Source organism: Rana temporaria, chromosome 1 (assembly GCF_905171775.1).
Source record: "Rana temporaria chromosome 1, aRanTem1.1, whole genome shotgun sequence".
NCBI classification, from domain to species: Eukaryota; Metazoa; Chordata; class Amphibia; order Anura; family Ranidae; genus Rana; species Rana temporaria.
In genome coordinates, this window is record NC_053489.1 from 294,434,366 (window position 1) to 294,457,660 (window position 23,295).

The window sequence follows — 23,295 nt, forward strand, 5'->3', positions numbered from 1 at the left end:
AGAGGAATGGGTATGGTTTTTTATGACGGTGTTTTCCTTTTATATGTAAATTAATCACTTCACAGAGAGCTGGGCTCTGAAAGGGTGGGATCTAAGGGACGGGAATCTCCCTGTTCACACTGGTCGGCATGTTTAACTGGGCAAGATTGAATTATAATTGTGATCCATTCAATACTACCCAGCAGCATCACGGCTAACTTTCAGAACAGGCTGTATATGTGTGAATATGAAGGGGTTTCCTTCTTGAATAATGCTGGGATCTGTGGGGCAGGACTTGAGAGGTTTGGACTCTTCTTGTAGGTGTGACTGGGTGGGATTGCATACTAATTGGGATGTATCCAATCCCACCCACCATCAGAGCTGTGAAGGTTGTTACATCATTTGCAGAGTCTGAGACTACAAAGGGAAGTGTTAGATTCTGCCCCATTCCATAGCTACGTCCTGCAGTGCCCAGAGTCCGCAGGATATACAGAGTGTCACATGATGCAAAGCCACAACTAAACCCAGAATATCAGGGGATCTGCAACATGGTACATGGGTATGATCTATACTGGAATTGATTACTCCAATATTTTTTTGTGAAAAGAAAGTTGGAGTTCAGCTTTAAAGTGGGGCATCAGAAACAAAGTGAAGCAGGGAATCGCTGATATCTTGGGGGTCTATCCAGGGTCCCCACACTTTGAGAAATGTATTTGAACAGCCCCTTGCCCCGTATGTCAGCTTGTAAAGTGGCAGGTTCTGTTTGAAAAAAAGCCATGATGGAGGCAGTCAGCCCATATCCAAGATCTGTTAATAGTTGCAACATGGCATGGACAGGTTTTTACATATTTTTTATATGGCATGATGCAATTTTGAATCAAAGAACCTTCTTTGAGTTGCAAATGTTAAAAAAACGAAATACTGATAATTACCTGCCTAGATCCACAATGACACTGTTCCAGGCATTATCAAGAAACACTGGAATGTTACTACGGTATAAACGTTTCATTATATTTTTTTTCTATAGCTGAGCAATAACAAGCTTCCTGAGAAAGTATTATTAGAGACTTTAAATCCTTGGTAAAGGGCAAACTGTAAATCTGTTGTAAAGGACAAGCTTGCAAGTCATGAGCTACAAACACAAGAGCTTGGCGCAGATTTGCAGCTGCTAAACTGAAGGAGCAAAGAAATGGAGGGTTTCGGATTTCTTTCCATCCTCGGCTTCCTGTTATTCAGCAAAAGAAGCCAGAAGAAAAAAAAACCTTAAAGGGAGAAAGTATAGTCTTAGTAAAGCCCTTCGATATGTATGTGATTGGCTAAATGTAACTGATCTTACCAGTGTGTATTAAAGTGACTAATGCTGGCCATACACTCTACGAAAAATCGTCCGACCGAACTTTCAAAAAACGAACGTACGTCCGTGAGCGCAAAACTATATTGCCATCGTGTAATGACCAATAAATCGTTCAGTGGACATAAATAAAAAAAATTGGGTTCGTTTTTTTTACATATACCTAGTGCAGAAAGTTCAGACGGGAAACACATTAACCTTTCGATTTATCGTTCATTCGGCAGAAAATTTCCAAACGTGTCCTTCGTTTTTTCAGTTAAAAAACGTCCCAGCGATTATCGATTTTTGTGCCCATTAACTGTTTGAAAAACGAACAAACTATCTGAACGACCGAATTTCAGCTGATTTTTCGTATAGTGTATGGCCAGCATAAGGATGAGCTCAGGCGTGTTTGCAGAGCCCGCCAGAAAGTCGGCATTGCACATCGCTAATCGCAGGCAGTGAGACGATTCTCATTCTCTGCAGCCGCAGATCGGGAAATTGTTTTGCTGCCTGTCCTTAAAAGCGATAGTTGCTGTTTAAAAAAGTCCTCGCTGCAAACAAAACCATTTAATACCTGGTTCATCACCCAGGCCCTGAATTTTGCTTTCTTGAAAGAGGCAAGTTCGCAAAAGAATCATCTGCACCTCACAGTCCTGCAATGACAGATACCTGTGTCCTCCATTGTGCTTTGTGGTCCTTTACACCAATGTTTCTCACCTCCAGTCCTCAAGTACCCCCAACAGGTCATTTTTTCAGGCTTCACATTATTTTGCACAGGTGATTTGATCAGTTTCACTGCCTTAGTAATTACCAGGGAAATCCTGAAAACTTGACCTGTTGGGGATACTTGAGGATTGGAGTTGAGAAACATTGGTGTAAAGGACCACAAAACACAATGGAGGACACGGGTAACTTCTTTATACCAGTGCCAGCATCAATACAGGACATTGTTTTATTGTAGGGACCGGTGAACTCGACCACTGAGCATAAAGGGAAACCAGGCAGCATCTGGCAAATCCAGATAGGTGCTAGATGTGAAGATTCTTTAGCATAACTATCTCTTCAAGATGGCAAAGTTAGGAGGAGTAGGCAGAGGGACTGGTAAGTATTACTTTATTTTCATAAGGATTTATTTGTAATTATTTTCAAATGGTGACAGAGGGGGCAATTCACTAATGATTCTGACGTGATTATTACTGGTATTTTTTTTTTACATGCTGCCTTTGATAATAAAAGATCATTTAAAGTTTTTTAAAAAAAAAAGTAAAATATGGAATTTGCGGTAAATTTAAAAAATTCAGTAAAAAGGTGCAGTAAACCAAAAAATTTGAGTTATATCATTAAAGCCAATTAACATTCATTATTTATCTTATGACAGTGGGTTGTGGCCCAGGGGCTGGATACGGCCTTTTGCTTGCTTTGATCTAGCCCTTGAGGCACTGCCAATGATATCATAGATGGGGCACGGTTCCTCCCGCTGACCCCGGTGAGATGGGGCACGGTTCCTCCCGCTGACCCCGGTGAGATGGGGCACGGTTCCTCCCGCTGACCCCGGTGAGATGGGGCACGGTTCCTCCCGCTGACCCCGGTGAGATGGGGCACGGTTCCTCCCGCTGACCCCGGTGAGATGGGGCACGGTTCCTCCCGCTGAGATGGGGCACGGTTCCTCCCGCTGAGATGGGGCACGGTTCCTCCCGCTGAGATGGGGCACGGTTCCTCCCGCTGAGATGGGGCACGGTTCCTCCCGCTGAGATGGGGCACGGTTCCTCCCGCTGACACCGGTGAGATGGGGCACGGTTCCTCCCACTGGTCGACAGTCTGGCCCTTCTAAAGCCTGGAGGACTGTAAACCGGCCCTTTATTTGGAGACCCCCTGGTATAGACAGTAGATATTTTTGAAATGTACAAAATGCGGAAATTTCTTCACTGGTCAGTAATTTAAAAGAAAAGAATACACCAGTGTGGTAACATTATGCATTTGGCTCAGGAATGTGGTAGTTTGTAACTTTGCACTGGAGGGAGTTCATTCTGTGACTGAACACACTTGGCTAGGTTCACACTTATGTGGGTAATTGCCGCTGTGGGACCACACCTGTTCCCACACCCGTAACTAACCGCGGAGAAAAACATGCTGCCGCTCAGGAGATGCGTGGGGGTACCATTTAATCTGAATGGCATCCCCAGGCACTGGAAACTGCACTATGTGGGTTCCCTGGAGCGGTGTTTTCTGAAAAAGTGAAAGTACTAGCATTTTCAGTGGATACGGCAGCCAATTCAAATAAATGAGCTGTGGTGCACAAGCAGAACAAAATATTACAGCACACATATACAAACATGACATTGAACTCCTGCAGGGCTATTTAAAACACCTGACCATTTTCAAAAAAATATGGGGATTTGGTCACACCATATGGCTAAAGCCAAATTACTATGACAAAGTACCCCAATATTAGTGGGTCTTATGCTCTTCATAGAATGGAAGATCCTGCTTCTCTGAACCATGGGAGAAATTCATACACTTCTCTATATGAGAGAACTAAAGGACGACGCCTATATCACAGGTGGACACTAATAAGGGGTAATGCCGGGGAGGGGGGGGGGGGTGCTCCATCCCAAGGATCTGATTAGGATTTGTACAATAGACATACAAATACTTGAGGGTCACACCCTAAAAAATGCGTTGAAGATGGTGCAGCCATAAGGCCATACAAACAGAATTTGTGGTGCACAAGCAAACGCAGCCGTGGGGAAACTTCATATATATGAACCAACCCATTGGCCTTGCTTACACTTGTGGCAGACTTTGTTGCCCCTATGTAAATAGAAATCTGTGGTGAATCACTTTTCAGAGGTGTTTGATAGAAGGTGATATGTTGCCGTCTTACCTCCTATTTAACTCTGTAAATGATGCAGAGCTGCATGCATTGCATTTGTTTGCAGGGCAGTTGCCGTGCATGCAGGCCTAATCACTTGAATCGATCTTGTTCAGTGGTGTCAGTACACCACTGACACCACTGGGGGGGGGGGGCAGATTACATCTTGGTATCCTAGTATACAGCGCTCAAAATGAGCACATGTACAGTACTAGTGAAGGAAATGAGTTCATTAGGACAAAATTATTTAAACCTTGGGGCTTTAAGGTACACTTTTCTGCAATCATTTATATTGTGCTGGGTGGGGGTTTTCTATAGGTCCACTTTAACCAGACTGCTTCGACTTGCTTTATAGTTACAGAAGGCATTTCATCAATTCTGAGTCAGAAAGTCCCCCCCCCCCCCTGTTTCAGTGCTTTGAAATCTTACCAAGTGTGTTTGGAAGGCATTTCAAAGGCCAGTGAGAGCGGCAACATAAAGTGCACACAGACAAAAATGTGTTTAATTGGGAGTGTGCATTGTCACATGCTGTAATGTAAAATCGGCCTGGTTTAGTATGTATGGTACTTCCAGAAATAGCCGCCTTCTGTCAGTGTTTTATAAATATTTTATCGGGGGCACTGACCATCTTTCATTGAAATGGAAAGCAATACCTACCTGCGTCTTAGCAATGAGAACACAATATTTGGGATCACATTTCCAGTTTATGGATGGCCCTTGCCCACTACTTTAGCAGAGGGTGGGGATAGCTGTGTGTATATATGATGTGGGTGTGTTTATACAAACAAGAGCACACTAGCATTTAAAAGCTTGGGATCATAAACAAATTCCATTTTAATGTTCATATTGAATTAAAAATATATCCCAGAGCTGATTATTGTTGCAAAAGGCCTTTTCGGCTTCAAATGGCCATTTTTTTATCCACCTGTGACTGCTGCCAAGACCCGTTTTCAGCATTCCTTTCTTGGTAAATGCGCTATAGTTCAATTCACATTACTGCATTTCAAAAATTGCGCAATTTCCAGTGCGGCTTTTGGTACAACTTTGATCTGACTTGACATTCTCTGGACCAAAGTTGCATCAGAAGTTGCACCAAAGTAGCGCAGGCACCTTTTTTAAGTCGAAAAAGTGTGAGTGGAGCCTTATGCCACGTACACACGATCATTTTTCAGCATGAAAGAAAACATCGTTTTCAACATGTCCAAAAAACAAAGTTTTTCCAACTTCATCATTAAAAACGACGTTGCCCACACACCGTTGTTTTTAAAGAACGATGAACAAAGAGCGGTGACGTACAACGGCACTCTGAAGGGGAAGTTCTATTCGCCTTTGGGCTGCTTTAGCTGATTCCTTGTTAGTAAAAGACGATTCACGCTTTTTTGTCTGTTACAGTGTGATGAATGTGCTTACTCCATTATGAACGGTAGTTTTACCAGAACGAGCGCTCCCGTCTCATAACTTGCTTCTGAGCATGCGCTGGTTTAAAACGTTTTAGCCCACACACGATCATTTTAAATTAAGTTTTTTATAAACTTTTTTTTCATGCTGAAAAATTATTGTGTGTACGCGGCATTAGTGTCACTAAACCCACATCGTAATAAACAATCAATAAATGGTGTATGCTGTCCATAATCGGTCACTATGAAATTTGTTTTCTGTATTCTGCAAAAAAAAAAAAAATGTTTTTATCCTGCTGCTCTCTAACTCCACCTTCTGTTCAAGACCCAAATTCAGCTAGTGACTTTGCAGCTGTGGTGGCAACTCTTCACATGCTCTGTTTTCAGTGAATGTCCTTCCTATCGCAGCTAAGCAGCCCATGTGACTATAGAGTCACACATGTGAGCGTATACACAGTGCTAAATGACAGCCCACTCCCTCCTCCATGCTCACTAACCAGCTAAACACAATTGGGGTGGGATATTGCATATAGATTGATGGAGGCTTCACCTCCCTCTTATTCTAAGACACCTGCTAGAGCAATGGTGCTCAACCTGTGGGTCGGGACCCCCTCGGGGGTCGAATGATGATTTGTCAGGGGTCACTGAATCCTGGGCTGTTCCTGAAACCCGCACCGCTCTCCCAGCTTTTTTGCGGACGCTCCCCACTGGGTGCCCACTCAGCCTCTTTGCACCTGCCCATTCAGTTCATGGCATGGCTGGGGGGCAGAGACTAGAGGTCAGCTGACTGGTGAGGAATGTGAAGTGAGAGGGGCTGGAGGAGACCCTATCTCCCGATTTCGGCATTTGTGTCACTGCTATGAGACACCGTGAAGCCGGAAACACAGTGAATAAAAGTCCCCACTACAGTTCTCAGATCAGCAGATGACCTTGATCAAGAGCACCCAAGTTGGCTGATCAGAACTCTTCCCCAGCATTGATACTCATCCCACCCCCCACCCCCTTACCAAGGAGTAAGAGAAGGAATAAAATATAGAATACATGGAAGGTAGAGGAAAGGAGAGGGAGGAACAAAGAAAAAGGGAGAGAAAGAATAAGGGGAAAAAAAGATAAACAGAGAGAGGGATCGGGATAAAAAAAAGAACAAGAAATTAATATAGAGAGAGAGATATAAAACGGAAAGAAAGGCGAACAAAGGAGAGTAGTACATCCTAAAATGTACCATAAGGGGTTTTAATACTGTAAGAGCAGAAGGGACTCAGGGAGAGCTAAATGTCCATGGGTTAGGGGCTCAAACTACTTGTCTTGCCTTGGGTACTGACAACTCGCGCTACGAAAATATTTTTTTTGTTAGGGGTCCCCACAACTTGGGAAATTTTATCAAGGGGTCATGACACTAGAAAGGTTGAGAACCACTGTGCTAGAGGGATGCAACACAACCTGTGACTAGCAGATATCTGTCCACACCATGTTATTTCCACATAATAACGACTAAATTTAAAATGATATATTTGTATGCCAGTTTAAAGCAGTTTTTGGATATTTTTTTTAAACTCTGCACTCCAAAGGCTTATTAACTACTTGAGAACCGCGCTATAGACGAAAGACGTCTACAGCGCAGATCAACTGCCGGGTGGACGTCCTGCTGTTTACATCCCCCCGCGCGCCCCGAGAAAAAACTGTGCCCGGCGTGTCACGTAATGCCGATGCGCGTGCCTGACGGCCGCGATGTCCGCCAGATACCTGCGATCGGCAGTGACAGCAGGGACGTGGAGCTCTGTGTGTAAACGCAGAGCTCCACGTCCTGTCAGGGAGAGAGGAGACCGATTCTGTGTCCCTTGTACATAGGGACACAGATCGATCACCTCCCCCAGTCAGTCCCCTCCCCCCACAGTAAGAATCGCTCACAGGGTATACATTTAACCCCTTCCTCGCCCCCTAGTGTTAACCCCTTCCCTGCCAGTCACATTTATACAGTAATCTGTGCATATTTATAGCACTGTTCGCTGTATAAATGTGAATGGTCCCAAAATAGTGTCAAAAGTGTCCGATACGTCCGCCGCAATATCGCAGGCCTGACAAAAATCGCAGATCGCCGCCATTACAAATAAAAAAACAAATCTATCCCTTATTTTGTAGGCGCTATAACCTTTGCGCAAACCAATCAATATACGCTTATTGCGACTTTTTTTTTTTTATTTTTTTTTACCAAAAATACGTATTGGCCTAAACTGAGAATTTTTTTTTTTTTTTTTTTTTTAATGGGATATTATAATAAAAAGTAAAAAAATATATATTTTTTTTTTCCAAAGTTTTCTGTCTTTTTTTTTGTTTCTAGTGCAAAAAATAAAAACCAGCAGAGGTGATCAAATACCACCAAAAGAAAGCTCCATTTGTGGGAAAAAAATTAAAAAAATATAATTTGGGTACAGTGTTGTATGACCGCACAATTGTCATTCAAAATGCGTCGGCACTGAAAGCTAAACATTGGTCTGGGTAGGAAGGGGGTTTAAGTACCCAGTAAGGAAGTGGTTAATAATATTATTATTACTATTTTGAACACATGACCATCAGCAGAGCACTAGAGGCTCTTCTTGCTTATGTTTCCCTGCAATCTGTCTGGGAAAGATCTGGGTCATGTGACGGCTGTTTATCAAATAGGAAAAAGGTACTTGGATGCTTTTTTTTTAATTAAAATAATTACAGTATCGTCATCCACATACAGAAATAGAAGGGGAAATGTTAAATTAAACTGTGTGTGTGTTTTGGTATCACTTTAAGAGTCAGTTCACACTAGGGCGACACGACTTCCAGCGCGACTTTCAGAGGCGACTCCGATACGACTTGAGCATGAACCACAGGGCGATCTGGGGCGATTTACAACACGACTTGAAGTCGTCTCCAGGACAGGAGACTTTCCAGTGGCCAATCAAACAACAATCAGCTCTGTGGGAGGGAGAGGGAGGGGGGCAGAAGAGGTTTGCCTGAGAAATGTATGTTATCTTCCTGGAAAGTCGCTTAAGTTAAGACAGTGATCAGACTTGGAGGCGACTTCCATTGAAATCAATGGGTAGGAATCGCCTACAAGTCGGATTGAAGTAGTACAGGAACTTCTTTTGAAGTCGGAGCGGCTCGAGTCGTGTGTATTAACACCGCTCCCATTCACTTGCATTGTTTTTCTCGACAGCGCGACGACTTGAGGCGACTTCAAGTCGGATCCCAAGTCACCCCAGTGTGAACCGGCTCTAATCATATGTAAAAATATTATTTAACATTTTGTAATTTGTTTTAGTACAGCTGAAACCCGTTTTTGTTCAAAAATAGGCAAAACAAAAACAACTTTTTTGTAAGACATTTCAATTTTATGAAGTTGTTTTTTTCTATTTGTCAAATTGCTAAGAAACGAAAAAGCTGTCTTGAAAGAAGGCAAACCAGATCTAAACAGGATAGAAAAAGAAATGGAAAGCCCAGATGCACAACTGTTCTGGGTGGTCTGGAGTTTGGAAAACACAAAGCCTTTCAGGTTCTTGTCTGCTTCCCTAAATAGTACATGGCAGGTATCGGTGTCATCTGCAAAAGTGAAAAGATGACTCTGGGATACAGGGCTTGGGGCAGAGTTTCAAAGAAAAAGCCACACCTGAAACTGGCCAATAAAAAGGAAGAAAAATACCACTGACTTTGGATAATGGATGGCTGAAAGAATATTCTAGAAAGTCGAGTGAATGAGGGTACAGGGATGCTTTGATTCTGGTAAGGTGAGAGCATATACAAGACATAATGAGCTAGAAAGATTATTATTATTTTCTAACAATGGAACAAAGGCAGCTGCCCAGCCAGAATTTTCAAGTGTGAAACCACAATCTAAACACTGGTAAAAAAAAAATAGTTTTTGCACATTTATGTGCCAGTGATGTTTTTAATGTTTGGATGGTTGCTGCGTTTGTTTAAAACTCATAAGCTGGTCATAAAGAACAATTGAAATTGTGGCGCAAAAAAATGCTAATGCACCATCCACATTACCATCTTGGATAAATGTAAAGATATACTTGTGTAGGATAGGTAGTTTATAAAATGTTCATAAAAATCCCATAGGAAGGGTGATAGTAGGGAGACGGGAGCAAATCTCTGAAATTAAAAAAGAGGGGGCGCCAGCTAAGTGCATCGTCAATGGGTTTATTACGATTAAAAAGCCAAATGCATGATGCAAACCACAAACCGAGACGTAAGAAGCATCAAATCATGAGCTGGTCTCTAGAATTTGGTAAAAGCTGAAGTGGAAAAAAAAAAAAAAAGCCAAATGCAAACTCGCAGAAATATAAAATCAAAGAACTTCTCTCCATCCATGTCACATTGGATGGAAGCCGTCCACCAGAAGGGCCCTTGTGACAGCAAACGGTGAGGAAACCAAGTCCGATGTTCCAGGAAGTGAGGAGAGCCACTGTGGGACACAAGGCAGGATGTGATGTCACACCTGGGGCAAGCTGTCTGCTATGGCAACGCGTTTCAGAAAACCTAACTAAATGGTTTGAAATGCCCCCTTGTGTTCTCTTTTATAAACTGATCATACACTGTTCATTGTTAAAATGTAAGATTCCTCTATCCACATGAAACGATATGGCTGGAGCAATCCTTCCTGTTGAGATATTGTATTCTGTCCAGAATACACTGCTTGGCAGGTACAGATCAATAAAAATGTTCCAACATGTCCCTTCGGATCGAATGCAATCAAACGATCACCTTCAGTTGAGCAGGGACCGCCATTCGCTGATCTAAATTTGTCTGGTTCCTGTAAGTCAGTGTATAGCAAGCTTTAATTTCATCCCCACCATATAGTAGGTACCAAACTTCTGACGCAAAGACCTACAGTTCTGGGTCTCATGCAGCAAATGCAGTGAAGCATGGGGTGTGTCGCTCACACTAGGCTTCAGCCATTCATAAAACAGTTTTTATTTTCCCAAAATTCAAGGTGTTTTGTGAATGGACAAGGGAAGCATGATCTCCCCTTATCCATTCACACAGAAGAAGAATGCAAACTGTTTTGTGTTTGATGAGCGGGAATGTGAGCTACCCACTATCCTTTACTGATGGTATGTGCTCATATTCATATAACTATTATTTTGTAAGGTTTTTCTTTTCCCACCGTTACTCATTTTCCGATTTATTTAATTAGTATTTATAAACTGAGTAAAGCAATTGAAAGACTCGCAATTCAGTATTTTTTTTCTTTTTTCCCCCCCAGACTGCCAATGGCTATATCCTGTTCTTTGACATTGTTCCTGCAGGAGAGGACAAGTATTTGTATGAGCCCATCTATCCAAAGTAAGTTTTTTTTGTTTTGTTTTTTTGTTTTTGTTTTTTTGTTTTTCCTATTTTTTTCCAGGCAACTGTGTTGATTATCCAGTATTTGTACAATAAGGGGTCTATAATAAATACCGTATTTATCGGCGTATAACGCGCACCCTAACTTTAAGAGGGAAGTTTCAGGAAACAAACTTTCCACAGCCCCCTGCATATAACACGCAGGCATAGTTTACCCTCTATTTTCAGGTTAAAAAAGGTGAGTGTTATATGCCAATAGAGTCACGAATAATCCCTGTAATGCGTCTAATATGTTTAGTTCCTACAATAATCCGATCCATTTAGTTATGGTAATGCTGGGATCACCTTATTTGAGAGATTTCAGGAAAATGCCACCTTATGGCCACTAATTCCTATTATGGGTATTATTTTCTGCAGTTGAACGAAAGCAGTGACATTTCATATAGCAATTTTTTTTTTATTTTTTTTTTTTTAAATACACCCTATAGTCCTCAGATATCCTATTTTGTACCTCATGGGAGGTACTTTGGGGACCCAGAGTAACAAAAATACTGCAATATGGTGTGTCTGCTGGGTCTGATGTATAAAAATTACATACAGGGTACCCTGATGTACAGAGCCCAGCACATGAGGGTACATGGGGCACATGGGGGCACACGAGGGCACATGGGGGCACACGAGGGCACAATCAGGGCACACGAGGGCACAATCAGGGCACATGAGGGCACAATCAGGGCACATGAGGGCACATCAGGGCACAGGTCAGCATTTACTTGTTGTTTTCTTCAAAGGCAGAGTAGCGCAGGAAGCGTCTGTCATAAGTTCACTTGTCTCTCATGTCACGCTGCTACTCCCCGGCAGCCCCCCCCCCCTCTCTCTTCTCGTCCATCTTAGATAATGTCACAAGCAAATGGGGATGGACAAGAAGAGAGGAGGGGCCGCCGGGGAGTAGCAGTGTGACATGAGAGACAAGTGAACTTATGACAGACGCTTCCTGCGCTACTCTTCATGCACCTCGATCTACACTTCTGCGGCACCCGCGGGCCATTTAAAACCGGTCCGCGGGCCGCAAATGGCCCGCGGGCCGGTACTTTGAGACCACTGGTCTAATCCTTCCATACTGTATCTAAATTTAAAGCAGAGTTTTTGCTAGACAATGTCAGAGCAGAAATGTCAGCTTCGTTTTCAAAGGTCCTAATAGAGGTTGACTTGTGTTTTTTTGCTTGCTCCCAGAACTAGCAATGCTCTCATGCCGAGCCTTTTCTTATTTTTCATGTACTTTTGACTGTAGAAGAAAGAAAGTCACCGCTCCAGGTGGGTCTACTATACGGTCACACACTAATGCAGGATTCCAAGGGTGCTGGCGGTGCAGTAGGCAAACACAGAATTTAGATGAAGGATGGATAGCCGCACTCCAAAAACCGTGCAGGTTGTCTTTTATTAAATGAACAGCAAATACATTACTTTTGACTGTACCTTTTTTTTTTTTTTTTTTTTTTTTTTTTTTTTTGTAGCTTTTTTTTTTTTAATTATCCGTTACTGATCTAGGTTGATGATACAGCCATTTGACAAGCAGAAAATAAAAGTAAATAATATGAAATAAAACAATCAGTAAGGCTGCATTCACACCTGAGTAGAGCAGTTTTTTTGAGTTTGTTTTTATATAGTTTTTGCAAGTGTATTATTATTAGTATTACATATGTAGCAGAATACATATTGGCTTAAATTTTGAGAGACATTTGTTTATTTTTTTTCTGAATTTACAGCCTTTTTTTGTTTATAGCAAAAATCTAAAAACCTCTGTGGTGATAAAATGCCACCAAAAGAAAGCTCTATTTGTGCGGGAAAAAAAGTACAATGTTTAGTCTGACAATAGATCCACAACAACAAGATATGGACATACAGAGCAAGAGCCATGGAAATACAAGTGTGCATGCCACCAGGAGCCCCATTATACATTGGAATGGTGACCATAAGGCAATCAACCTATCTCTGGGACTAGGGTAGTATCCCAGAGGGAATCTCTCTGGGGAGGTTTCCCGGTGTAAATCCAGAAAGGAAAAAGGAAGAGGAAAGGATGAAGTAGAAATGGGGGGGGGGGGGGTTGACGGGACAGGGGAAGCTGTTTAATTTAGTGTGGGTTGTTCCCAACTCCCAAGGCATGCAAAATGTTATATTGGGGATACATTGTTTTCTGAAATCTCATACTGGGACTTTTGGCCTCTGTGACCTCCAAAGTGCTTTTTAGGCTGATGAACTGCACATTCCAAAATACTAAATTAGTAGTATGCAAAGGGTGGGATGGCATGATGCACAGAATTAATGCCAGGATGAAAAGTAAAGACACTTCCTACTTGGTCCTCTGCCTCTTTTTACTTCAATCTAATTATATTAAAAATTATTATACAGACATAAGCAAATTCATACATACATAGATGGCAAGTCATTTCATCAAACAGATTACAAAACAAATACACAAATCTAAACAGACAAAACACAAAAAGGGGGGGGGAAGGGGGGGAAGGGGGGCGGGCAACAAATAGACGTCCTACTTAGTCCTCTGCTTCTTTTTAAAGCAGATTAGATTTTTTTTAATAAAACTTTTTTTTATTGAACTATATAAAAAAAAAAAAAGTTTATCACTATTTCACACAAATGGGAGAATCATTTGCCTTTCCTACATGTAAAGATTATACACGATAAAAAGGTACACAGTGCAGTAGACCCAATACATGCTTTATCTTTTAGGCGGATTACTGTCACTGCTGTCTCCTAATCCACATTAGTCTGGTTGTATTGAACATAAAGGTGTTCACGTCTACAGACGCATGCTTTTTTTTTTTTTTTTTAGAGCCACGTCTCTCTTCACCATTCTCTCTTCACATTGTATTGACTACTGCAAACAGAGGGGAGGATAATGTTTGTGTAGAGCTCTGCACTGCTGATGGTTAGAAATCATATCCCTGTACTGATTTCCAACTTTATTTTTATGTGTGTGTTTGTTTGTTTTTTGTTGTTTTTTTTGGAAAGTTTATAACATTTGAGCGAAAAACATAGCGGACATCCCAACCTGCAAAAACAAATTTCAGGGAGGTGGCGCTTTACGCTGGTGTGGACACCAAACCCCCCCCCCCAATCAATGAAATGCAGCCGTACCAGTGCCCATGGAATGCAGCCGTACCAGTGCCCATGGAATGCAGCCGTACCAGTGCCCATGGAATGCAGCCGTACCAGTGCCCATGGAATGCAGCCTTACCAGTGCCCATGGAATGCAGCCTTACCAGTGCCCATGGAATGCAGCCTTACCAGTGCCCATGGAATGCAGCCTTACCAGTGCCCATGGAATGCAGCCTTACCAGTGCCCATGGAATGCAGCCTTACCAGTGCCCATGGAATGCAGCCTTACCAGTGCCCATGGAATGCAGCCTTACCAGTGCCCATGGAATGCAGCCTTATCACACAGAGCTCTGAAACTTATTTAAATATATCCCGTGGCAACTGTAACAAATTCCCGCCTCCTATGATACACATCACACTGATTCAATGTATCATTGGATCAAGTGTTCTGTCTATCTAGGAGGCGGGGCTTTGTTACAGTCCTCCACCTCGAACAGATGGGAACATCCTCGCATCCGCCTGTCAGTCAGCCACAGACAGAAGACAGAGCAGCCCAAGCGGCCACCGTGGCCATACACCATTCAGCCGCTTGGGCTGCTCTGTCTTCTGTCTGTGGCTAAGTAACAGGCCCAGCCGGGAGATTGCACAACTCCCTGGAGACTTTAGATGTCTAATATAGTGATGCTGCAGATGGCAACTAGCTTGAGTTTTGTTACTAAAATTTTAAGTTTTGATAGTGTGTCTGGTTATATAACTAAATAGTATTTAAAGGGTTAGTTCACCTTCAATAAAAATAAAATGCCCTATGCAGTCCATAAACACGGTTATTTAAGGGCTCATGCACACAGCACGTTTTTTAACAGCTGCTGTTAAGGGCGTCTGACGTATTTTTTTTATGAGCCAGAGTCTAAACGCTCCTCCATGTTGGCCTATGTATTCATGCACACACAAACTGTCGGAGGCATAAGCGTTTAGGGGCAGTAGAAAAACCGACAGCCTGTGCTATAAGGGGCTGTAAAAACAAGCTGTAAAAACTAAAAAACGCCCCTAAATGCTGTAAAAAACTGTTGGCCACGTTTTACCACGTTTGGAATTTTTAGGCGTCTTTTACATTTATAGGGTGTGTTTTTACAGAAAAAAAAGGCAAAAACGCTAACGCCAAAAAAACGCATAGCTAACAGCACGTTTTTAATTCTGCTTTTTCCTGGCGGCAGCACTGACGTTTTTTTAAACGTCCTGTGTGCCTGAGCCCTTGAGCTAAACTAATCTGATTTAAAAAAAAAAAGTAATTCATGCTCTTAATTTCTGTCAGCCATTTGTGTAAAAAGTGAAGTCTGCCCAAAACACTCCCAACAGTTCTATTTGCTTGCTAGGACATACCAGTAGTTGGAATGGGCACCAGCCCACACATATTTTAGCTGAAGAAAAACAGCCCCCAAAGCAATGATACACACTTTCCCATTTGCTAGCTGGGCTTGGATATTTTTCTTCATAAGAAAAGGCTTCCATCTTGCCTCTCTACCCCATAGCCCAGACATATGAAGAATACGGGAGATTGTTGTCACATGTACCACACAGCCAGTACTTGCCAGATATTCCTGCAGCTCCTTTAATGTTGCTATAGACCTCATGGCAGCCTCCCTGACCAGTTTTCTTCTAGTCTTATCAATTTTGGAGAGACGTCTAGTTCTTGGTAATGTCACTGTTGTGCCATATTTTCTCCACTTGATGATGACTGTCTTCACTGTGTTCCATGGTATATCTAATGTAATGGAAATCCTTGTGTACCATTCTTCTGGCTGATAAAGTTTAACAATGAGATCCCTCTGATGCTTTGGATGCTCTCTGTGGACCATGGCTTTTGCTGTAGGATGCGACCTAAGAAAATGTCAGGAAAGACCTACTAGAACAGTTGACCTTTATTTGGGGTTAATCAGAGGCACTTTAAATGATGGCAGGTGTGTACTGACTCCTATTTAACACAAGTTTGAATGTGATTGCTTCATTCTGAACACAGCTATATCCCCAGTTATAAGAGGGTGTGCACACTTGCGCAACTCCAAAAAAAGATTTCAGTTTGTTGTTCAATTGAGTCGTACAGTTTATAGGTCACAATAAAGTACAGCTGCACGATTCTGGGAAAAATGAGAATCGTGATTCTGTTGCTTAGAATAAAGATTAGGATTCTCTTCTGATTCTCAAACTTTTTTTTTATTGTAAAGATTTACAACTTTGGCAATTTTGCGCATGGCTGCGCCGCTTCAGGCTAGTCACTGACAACAGCCCAGGCACCAAATTTCTCTTGTTTGATTTTGATATAGATTTTTATTTTTTCAACTATTTTAAAATGTAGATCTGTGGGTGGTGCATGGTGACGTAGGGAGGACTGGGATTACCCCCTCCTATGTCATGGGCTTTCTGGATATCTGTCAAGTGCAGTCATAATGGGCAAAGACAAAGCAGCTTGCATTTGCGTTGTAAAAAGCATGTCATGCCATCAGATCAATGGTGCAGTGTTTCTCGGGGGTCTCTGACGAAACGTGGTACCGCACATCCACCGCATCACGCTCTCTGCTGACGTTGGTTCCGGTATCGGCGCCATTTGCGTTGTACGCTGGTTCTGACAGCTTCTCCTCTGGTCCAGGCTACCTTCAAAACGTGAGCTGACAGTTTTTACTGTGTCTTGTCTGAAACCCATTATGACTGCACTGAAAAATAGCGGTAATCCAGGCTTGAGATCGCCGGGGGGTGGGGATGAATCAAGATCGTGATTCTTTTACGATTAATCCTGCAGCTCTACATTAAAGGTAGAAACGTTCTAAAATGATTTATCTTTGTCTTGTTTTCTTTTACATCACAGAAACCTGACATTTTAACAGGGGTGTATAGACTTTTTCTCAGCAGAAGGACCGTGCTTTTGCCTATACAGCTAGGAGGTGCTTTGTATTATCAGCAAAATGTTAACCACTTAAGGACTGCCCACCGCATATATACTGTGGCAGGGCGGCCCTATTGCGCGAAACATACCTGCACATGAGACACTGCAGGTGGGCGCTTCTGCCAGTTGCCAGTGGTTTAGACATAGTTGGCTGTGTGTTGAGTTATTTTGAGGGGACAGCAAATGTACACTGTTATACAAGCTGTACACACACTAATTTACATTGTAGCAAAGTGTCATTGCTTCAGTGTTGTCACATGAAAAGATATAATAAAAAGTACAACAATGTGAGGGGTGTACTTACTTTTGTGAGATACTGTATGCCCTGAGTCAGTCTGCATCAGTCCAATCCATTGGGGCAAAGCTCATGCAGGATGATGACTAGCCTGACCCCCATCATTTTCAGTGAGCCTGGCTTTGACAGACCCTGATCCCGTGTATTTAGCTTATGAACACTGCCTGGCACCATTACAGGACCAGAAGCACTGGAAGGTGCCAACACTGCATGCAGTCCGTATAGTATACCATTACCGTTGCAAATGTCAGCAGTTATTTATTGTTGGCAAGTCAAAGCCTGCCTTATGTTGCTTTGCTTTGACAATCAAATGGCTATGGTTTAATAATTTATTAATTCAAAAATTGATGGTCCGGTTCTGTTGTGAAATGTTGGCCAGAAATTCAGTTGTATGTAGTATAATAATGGCCATCACTTAAGCTTCCTCATTTCAATTAATTTTAGCTCTCATAAATTCATAACGTTTATCTGTGAATACCAATAAAACCTCTATTAGGGTGTCCCTTGAAATGCTAATCCCATGTCCTAGGGCAGGGGTTGACAAATTTGCTTGGAATCTAGGAGCCAGCTAAAAAAAGTTAGAAGCCAGAAAACGCGCCCCGTCGAGCTTGCGTGCAGAAGTGAACACATAGGTGAGCAGCGACTGCATATGTAAACGGTAAAATAAAAAATATATATAATGTTTGGGGGTTCTAATTAGAGGGAAGAAGATGGCAGTGAAAATAGTGAAAAATGACATTAGAATTGCTGTTTAACTTGTAATGCTTAACTTGTAATACCAACGGCCACCACCAGATGGCGCCAGCTTACACATCTGGTGGTAATAACTTGTAATACCAACGGCTCACCACCAGATGGTGCCAGCTCACAAGCCAAGCCAAGTCGCCAGGACCCTATTTCTAGTCGCCATGGCGACCTGGCGCCCGGGATTTGTCGAGCCCTGTCCTAGGGTCATATTTATAAAGTAGTGAACGTGGCATTCACCAAATATTCAGTGCAAGTGTATCTTCCTGGTTCATGTGTTTTTTAAATCAGTTGTTCACCTACAGTGAATATTTGGCAACTGTCATATTCACAGCTTTAAAAATATACTCCCTTAATTAGACCTTCCTAGGGGGCAATTATGATTGCTCTTCTCTAAAGCCGTAATCATCATCATCCATCGGGATATGTTACCCCAACATTTTATGTTCCATGTTATGTGTCTGTTGTACCATGTAGTTGTGCTTAACACGTATCAAGTTCTCTTTGTATTGCTTCCTTTGTATGAAATACCTGATGATCCTGCCAGTCCCTCTGCTTTCCTATTTCAAACTGACCACACTCTGCATAGAAACACATCCATCCCACATTGGTCAGTTTTCTGTATTGACTTTATTTTAAACTGAATGGTTTGTTTCACAAGATTAGAGTTCACATATACTGTAACACTTTTACATACACTGTAACACTTTTCATAGCAAAGTGAAAGAAAGTGTAGGCGTGCGCACAAATGCGTGCAAAGTGCTATACAGCTCATTTTTGCAGGTTTTCTTTTGTCAGTAATATCTAGAGATTTAAAAGATTTTTATTTTCTGAACAAAATGGAATTTTATTGTCATTGGGGGGGAAAAAAATGAGTGGAGAAGTGTTACAAATTGAAAGTAATTTTGTTACACTGGGAACCTGAAATGCAGTGTCTATCAAGGTACAGCGTCCTCAGTAAACCTAAACTTGCTTTTTTAAAACGTGTTTTTTTTTTTTTTTTTTTTTTTTTATTACAATGGAATAACAAGGACTATATATGTTAACATTTCAGCTATACGTGGCAACAGGTAACTACCCCTTTTTCCCTCGTAATGTAAAAGCTTCCTGCCAATATGCATTTTCGGGCATTGATAATGCTGACCTGGAATCGCATATTGCTCTTACAAGAGTTTGATCAACGTTCTAATTTTTCAGGTGTAATTTTCTCTATAAATGTAGGCATTGCCGCGTACACATGATCATTTTTCGGGTTGTAAAAAACAAAGTTTTTTTAAAAATGTCATTTAAAACGATCATGTGTGGGCTTCAGAGCATTTTTCGGGTTCTGAAAAACGCCCAATTTTTTTTACCAACATGCTCTATTATTTTACGACATTTTAAACGTTGCCGTTTTCCGGGTTGTAAAAAATGATCGTGTGTGGGCTTTAACGACGTGAAAAATCCGCTCATGCTCAGAAGCAAGTTATGAGACGGGAGCGATCGTTCTGGTAAAACTACCATTCGTAATATAAGCACATTCATCACGCTGTAAAAGACAGAAAAGCGCAAATCGTCTTTTACTAACACGAAAGCAGCCCAAAGGGTGGCGGCGTACGCATGGAACTTCCCCTTTATAGTGCTGTACGTCACCGCGCTTTGCTAGAGCCTTTTTTTTTTTTAACGATCGTTTGTAGGCAAGGCCATTTTAATGATGAAGTTTGGGGAGTTTTCGAGAGCCTGAAAAAACGTTGTTTTTTACAACTTGAAAAATGATCGTGTGTACGTGGCATAACACTTCCTTACTTGAAGATGCTGTTGGGGAAGAAACACTTTGTGACGATCCGGAAGCACCAAAAAGTTTTTCTGGAATTAGAACTCTGGAGGGAAAAGCTACTTACATTTATGTTTCTCATAATTTAATTCCATAATTTTTTAATTTTTTTTATGTCTTTAGGGCACCTCTGGCATACAAGGATGTGTGTTGTTATCCTAGTGGCAGAAATGCAGAATATTTCCATTGTCTGAGAACTGTATTGAGAAGTACAGTGTTGCTTGAAATGTCTTCCAGGATTTGCTTGTCTTCAGCTGAGAGAACTTACAATAATTTAAGACTTTATGTAAAGTCTTAAAACTTTCATTAAGGTCTTCATGTTATATAAATTGGATACCATGTCATAAATATAATATGTATTATTGTAAAATAACATATCCCATATTTTTTTTTCTCGGGGGGAAAAAAATAAAAAAGCTTTGAAAAAACAGAGGGGAAAACTTTTTTCCCCCAATATTCCCATCTCTAGGAATATTTGATACTCTGGATCAGTCTTTCATCTAGGAATTGCTGTAGTGCGCCATTCCATTCCAGTACATATTGGTTATCTGGTGATATGTGAACTCCTGTTTGTTGTGCTGGAGAGAAGTTTCCAAAGACACCTTTTGCAGACTCTAGCTGCCTTTTCTATGCAGAAAGCCTGGTCTAAGAAAATATATATAGAGTGCACTTGAGGCCCGTACACAAGATTGGATTTTACGACAATAATTGTCTGATGGACGTCTCGTGTTGGATAATACGACTGTGTGCATGCTCCATCAGACAATTGTTGGTGGAATTACCGACAACAAATGTTGGCTGTTCATGCTCACCAACTGTCTGACAATAAATCTGTTACGTCGGATTATCCGATCGTGTGTACACCAATCCGTCCAACTAAAATCTAAAGTACTAACACGCATGCTCGGAACCAATACTAAACATCAGACAACAGTAGCAGAAGTTGCCCAAAGGGTGGCGGTGAAGAACTGAAAACACACTTGATTTGGTGAATGTTGGCTCAAAATGTTCTGCCATGTGTATGCAGAACAAGTTCATGTCCAACGCACTTCGAACAAAAATCCACGGAAAAGTCAGATGAAAGTCCGATCGTGTACGAGGCTTTAGATACCTTTTGTATGCTGAAAGCCTGGTCTAAATGACTTTTTAACTGCGTGTGTATTGCTTCTACACATCAGCCAATTTGGTGCAGATGATGGTGACGGGTCCAAGGATGGGCAATGGCCTTATAACTGTGATTTCTCAATGAAACATCTGCTGGTCCTACATATGTTGGATGACTGCCTTTAGAGCTGTGTGTTGTTCACCATTGTAAACAAAACAAAATGAATTGGCAGTTTTCCCCAGAACATCCTATGGAATTATAAAGAATGGTGAAATGTTAGTATCTATGCAACGTGGTACAGTTTGTTTGTATTGGAAGATGTCAGCAAGTAGTTAAAATGCATTTTGGCATGCGTCCCAAAGAAGTCTGAGAATGGTTTGTCTGTTCACGTCTGTCTGCCTGTGTCTGAGCCTCTCATCTGCTGCTTGTTGTGGCAGGAGCAATTGATGTCTGTGCTGAATAAGGTACCGGCAGCTTTCTTTACATTCCTTAGGCTGATCAACATCCTCATTACACTCCGCTTTTTGCTGCTGCGCCAAGCAGGAAGGTCTGTACTGTAGCCTACAGGTTTAGAAAAAGCTTCAGGTTGCTTTGAAATAGTTTTTTTATTCTGCAAACAATTTTTCTCTTATCAACATGCTGATAATAATAAATCATTTTTTTTTTCCATTGCATACCTTGTCTAGGTCTCTGTGTGTCTCTATGCAGTACAAGCACATCATAGCTGGTGGGAGGGATCATCGGGGTGGTGTACATGGCCTCCATAAAATGTCACAGCATCCTGCTTCAGTACTCCTCCCAAGAACCCTTTCCTGTGATGCAAGCAGTGGGCTGGCCCTTGTGAATTTCTGGAAATATGACAATGCCTTGGTGGTGGGTGTCAGCCTGGGGGAGTGGGTGTTGCGAGCAGATTGCATTTGCATGCATATGAATCGCATGTGAATCTGAGCTTCCATGATTGAAGGGACTGAAATCCAATAAATGAAAGGAGAATGGCAGAAATGATCAAGCTGGGGAGGAAACAGATTGTTGATGATGGACGCCATCCAGCAAGGAAATAATGTGGGCTCTCTGATTTGCTGCAGATTCTAATAGACATTGAGGGTACATTGTGTGGTGGAATGACGGCAGTGCCGAGGCATCGATTGCAGCACATCACCCTGTTTTTAGGCTGCATTTTCACCTCAACCGGTTTGAATTGCGGGCACATTTGCCACGATACTGCCAACGATTTTTCAAAGTGCCAAGGTGTGAATGACAAATCGCAGAATGCACATTTGAATGGCACCTAAAATCGCTGTCTGGTTCTGCCACAATTGTCATACGTGAATAAATATATAGTGTATATGGTGTGATTTGGCGTATGGTTTCTAGAGTATTGCTTTTTGTTAACAATGGTTTGTGTTCTAGAAATTACCCTTTGTACCCCCCCCCCCCCCCCACTTTCCTATACGACCAAATTCTAGGCATTAAAGTGCATATTTCATGATAATGGTTTTATGTTTTAAGAAGATAAGCTGTGTCCTTGTACATGATTGGCACTGTCACCTTGTGCCATTTAAATATGGATATCCTAAATCCTTATTATGTTACATTAAACCTTGAGGTAAGGCGTTCCAGTAAACTGGTCATTATGACCGTGTGAGCTTTAGGTCTTATTCTTTCCAATGTTTTTTTTTCCTTTTAGCGTTCACTAGATTGTGTGTGTGTGTGTGTGTGTGTGTGTTATTCCTTGCATTAGTAGCAGTTAAAGTGCAACTAAACCCAAAGGCAAACCTTTTGTATGCTACAACTTACATTTTTTTTAGAAGTATTGACTGAACAAGGTTTCAGGCTTTTTCCTATATTCTCTGTGGTAATTCTGCCAGGAAAGCACGTCCTGTCCTAGGGTGACAACACTAACTCACTGATATGCATGTATGGAGGAGCAGCATTTTCACCCTGGGACAATGTTTTTGGACTACAGAATATCTCCCCATTCAAGCCGATGACATTGGAGGGGAGGTGTTTTCTAGTTCACAATGGTATATTGGGCAGGACTGAGGGCCAGTTGATACCATAGTAACAAAGTCCGGATGCGTTCTGGAAACATTTCTGCATGTTTTTGATGCATTCAAGTGCATTTTTTCAAGTGCGTTTCATGTGCCTGCCATACCATGTATTTGTATGAGAAACTATCCTGTTTTTTGTATTGCTTTGTGCTAAATTCCTGGTGTTCCTGCTAGTTCTTCTGCTTTCCTATTAAAAACGTACAACACTAAGCAGGAGAACACACCATGGTAAGTTCTCTAGCTATGCTGAGAACTCGGCCTGCTCTCCTCCAATGATCAGACATGTCCTGATGTGCCCCCGCTGTACAGCCATTCAATTGGAAGTTCAGTGT

At 41.8% G+C, this 23,295-nt stretch overlaps 1 protein-coding gene across 1 annotated transcript in view; it reads left to right on the top strand.

The window, feature by feature from the left end:
• Positions 1-23,295, top strand: part of RIC1 (RIC1 homolog, RAB6A GEF complex partner 1) — a 193,440-nt gene that overhangs the window by 50,740 nt on the left and 119,405 nt on the right. The window contains exon 3 of the mRNA XM_040357519.1: positions 10,821-10,900. Within this exon, the coding sequence (XP_040213453.1) occupies positions 10,821-10,900 (80 nt within the window). The remainder of the gene's footprint in view (positions 1-10,820; positions 10,901-23,295) is intronic.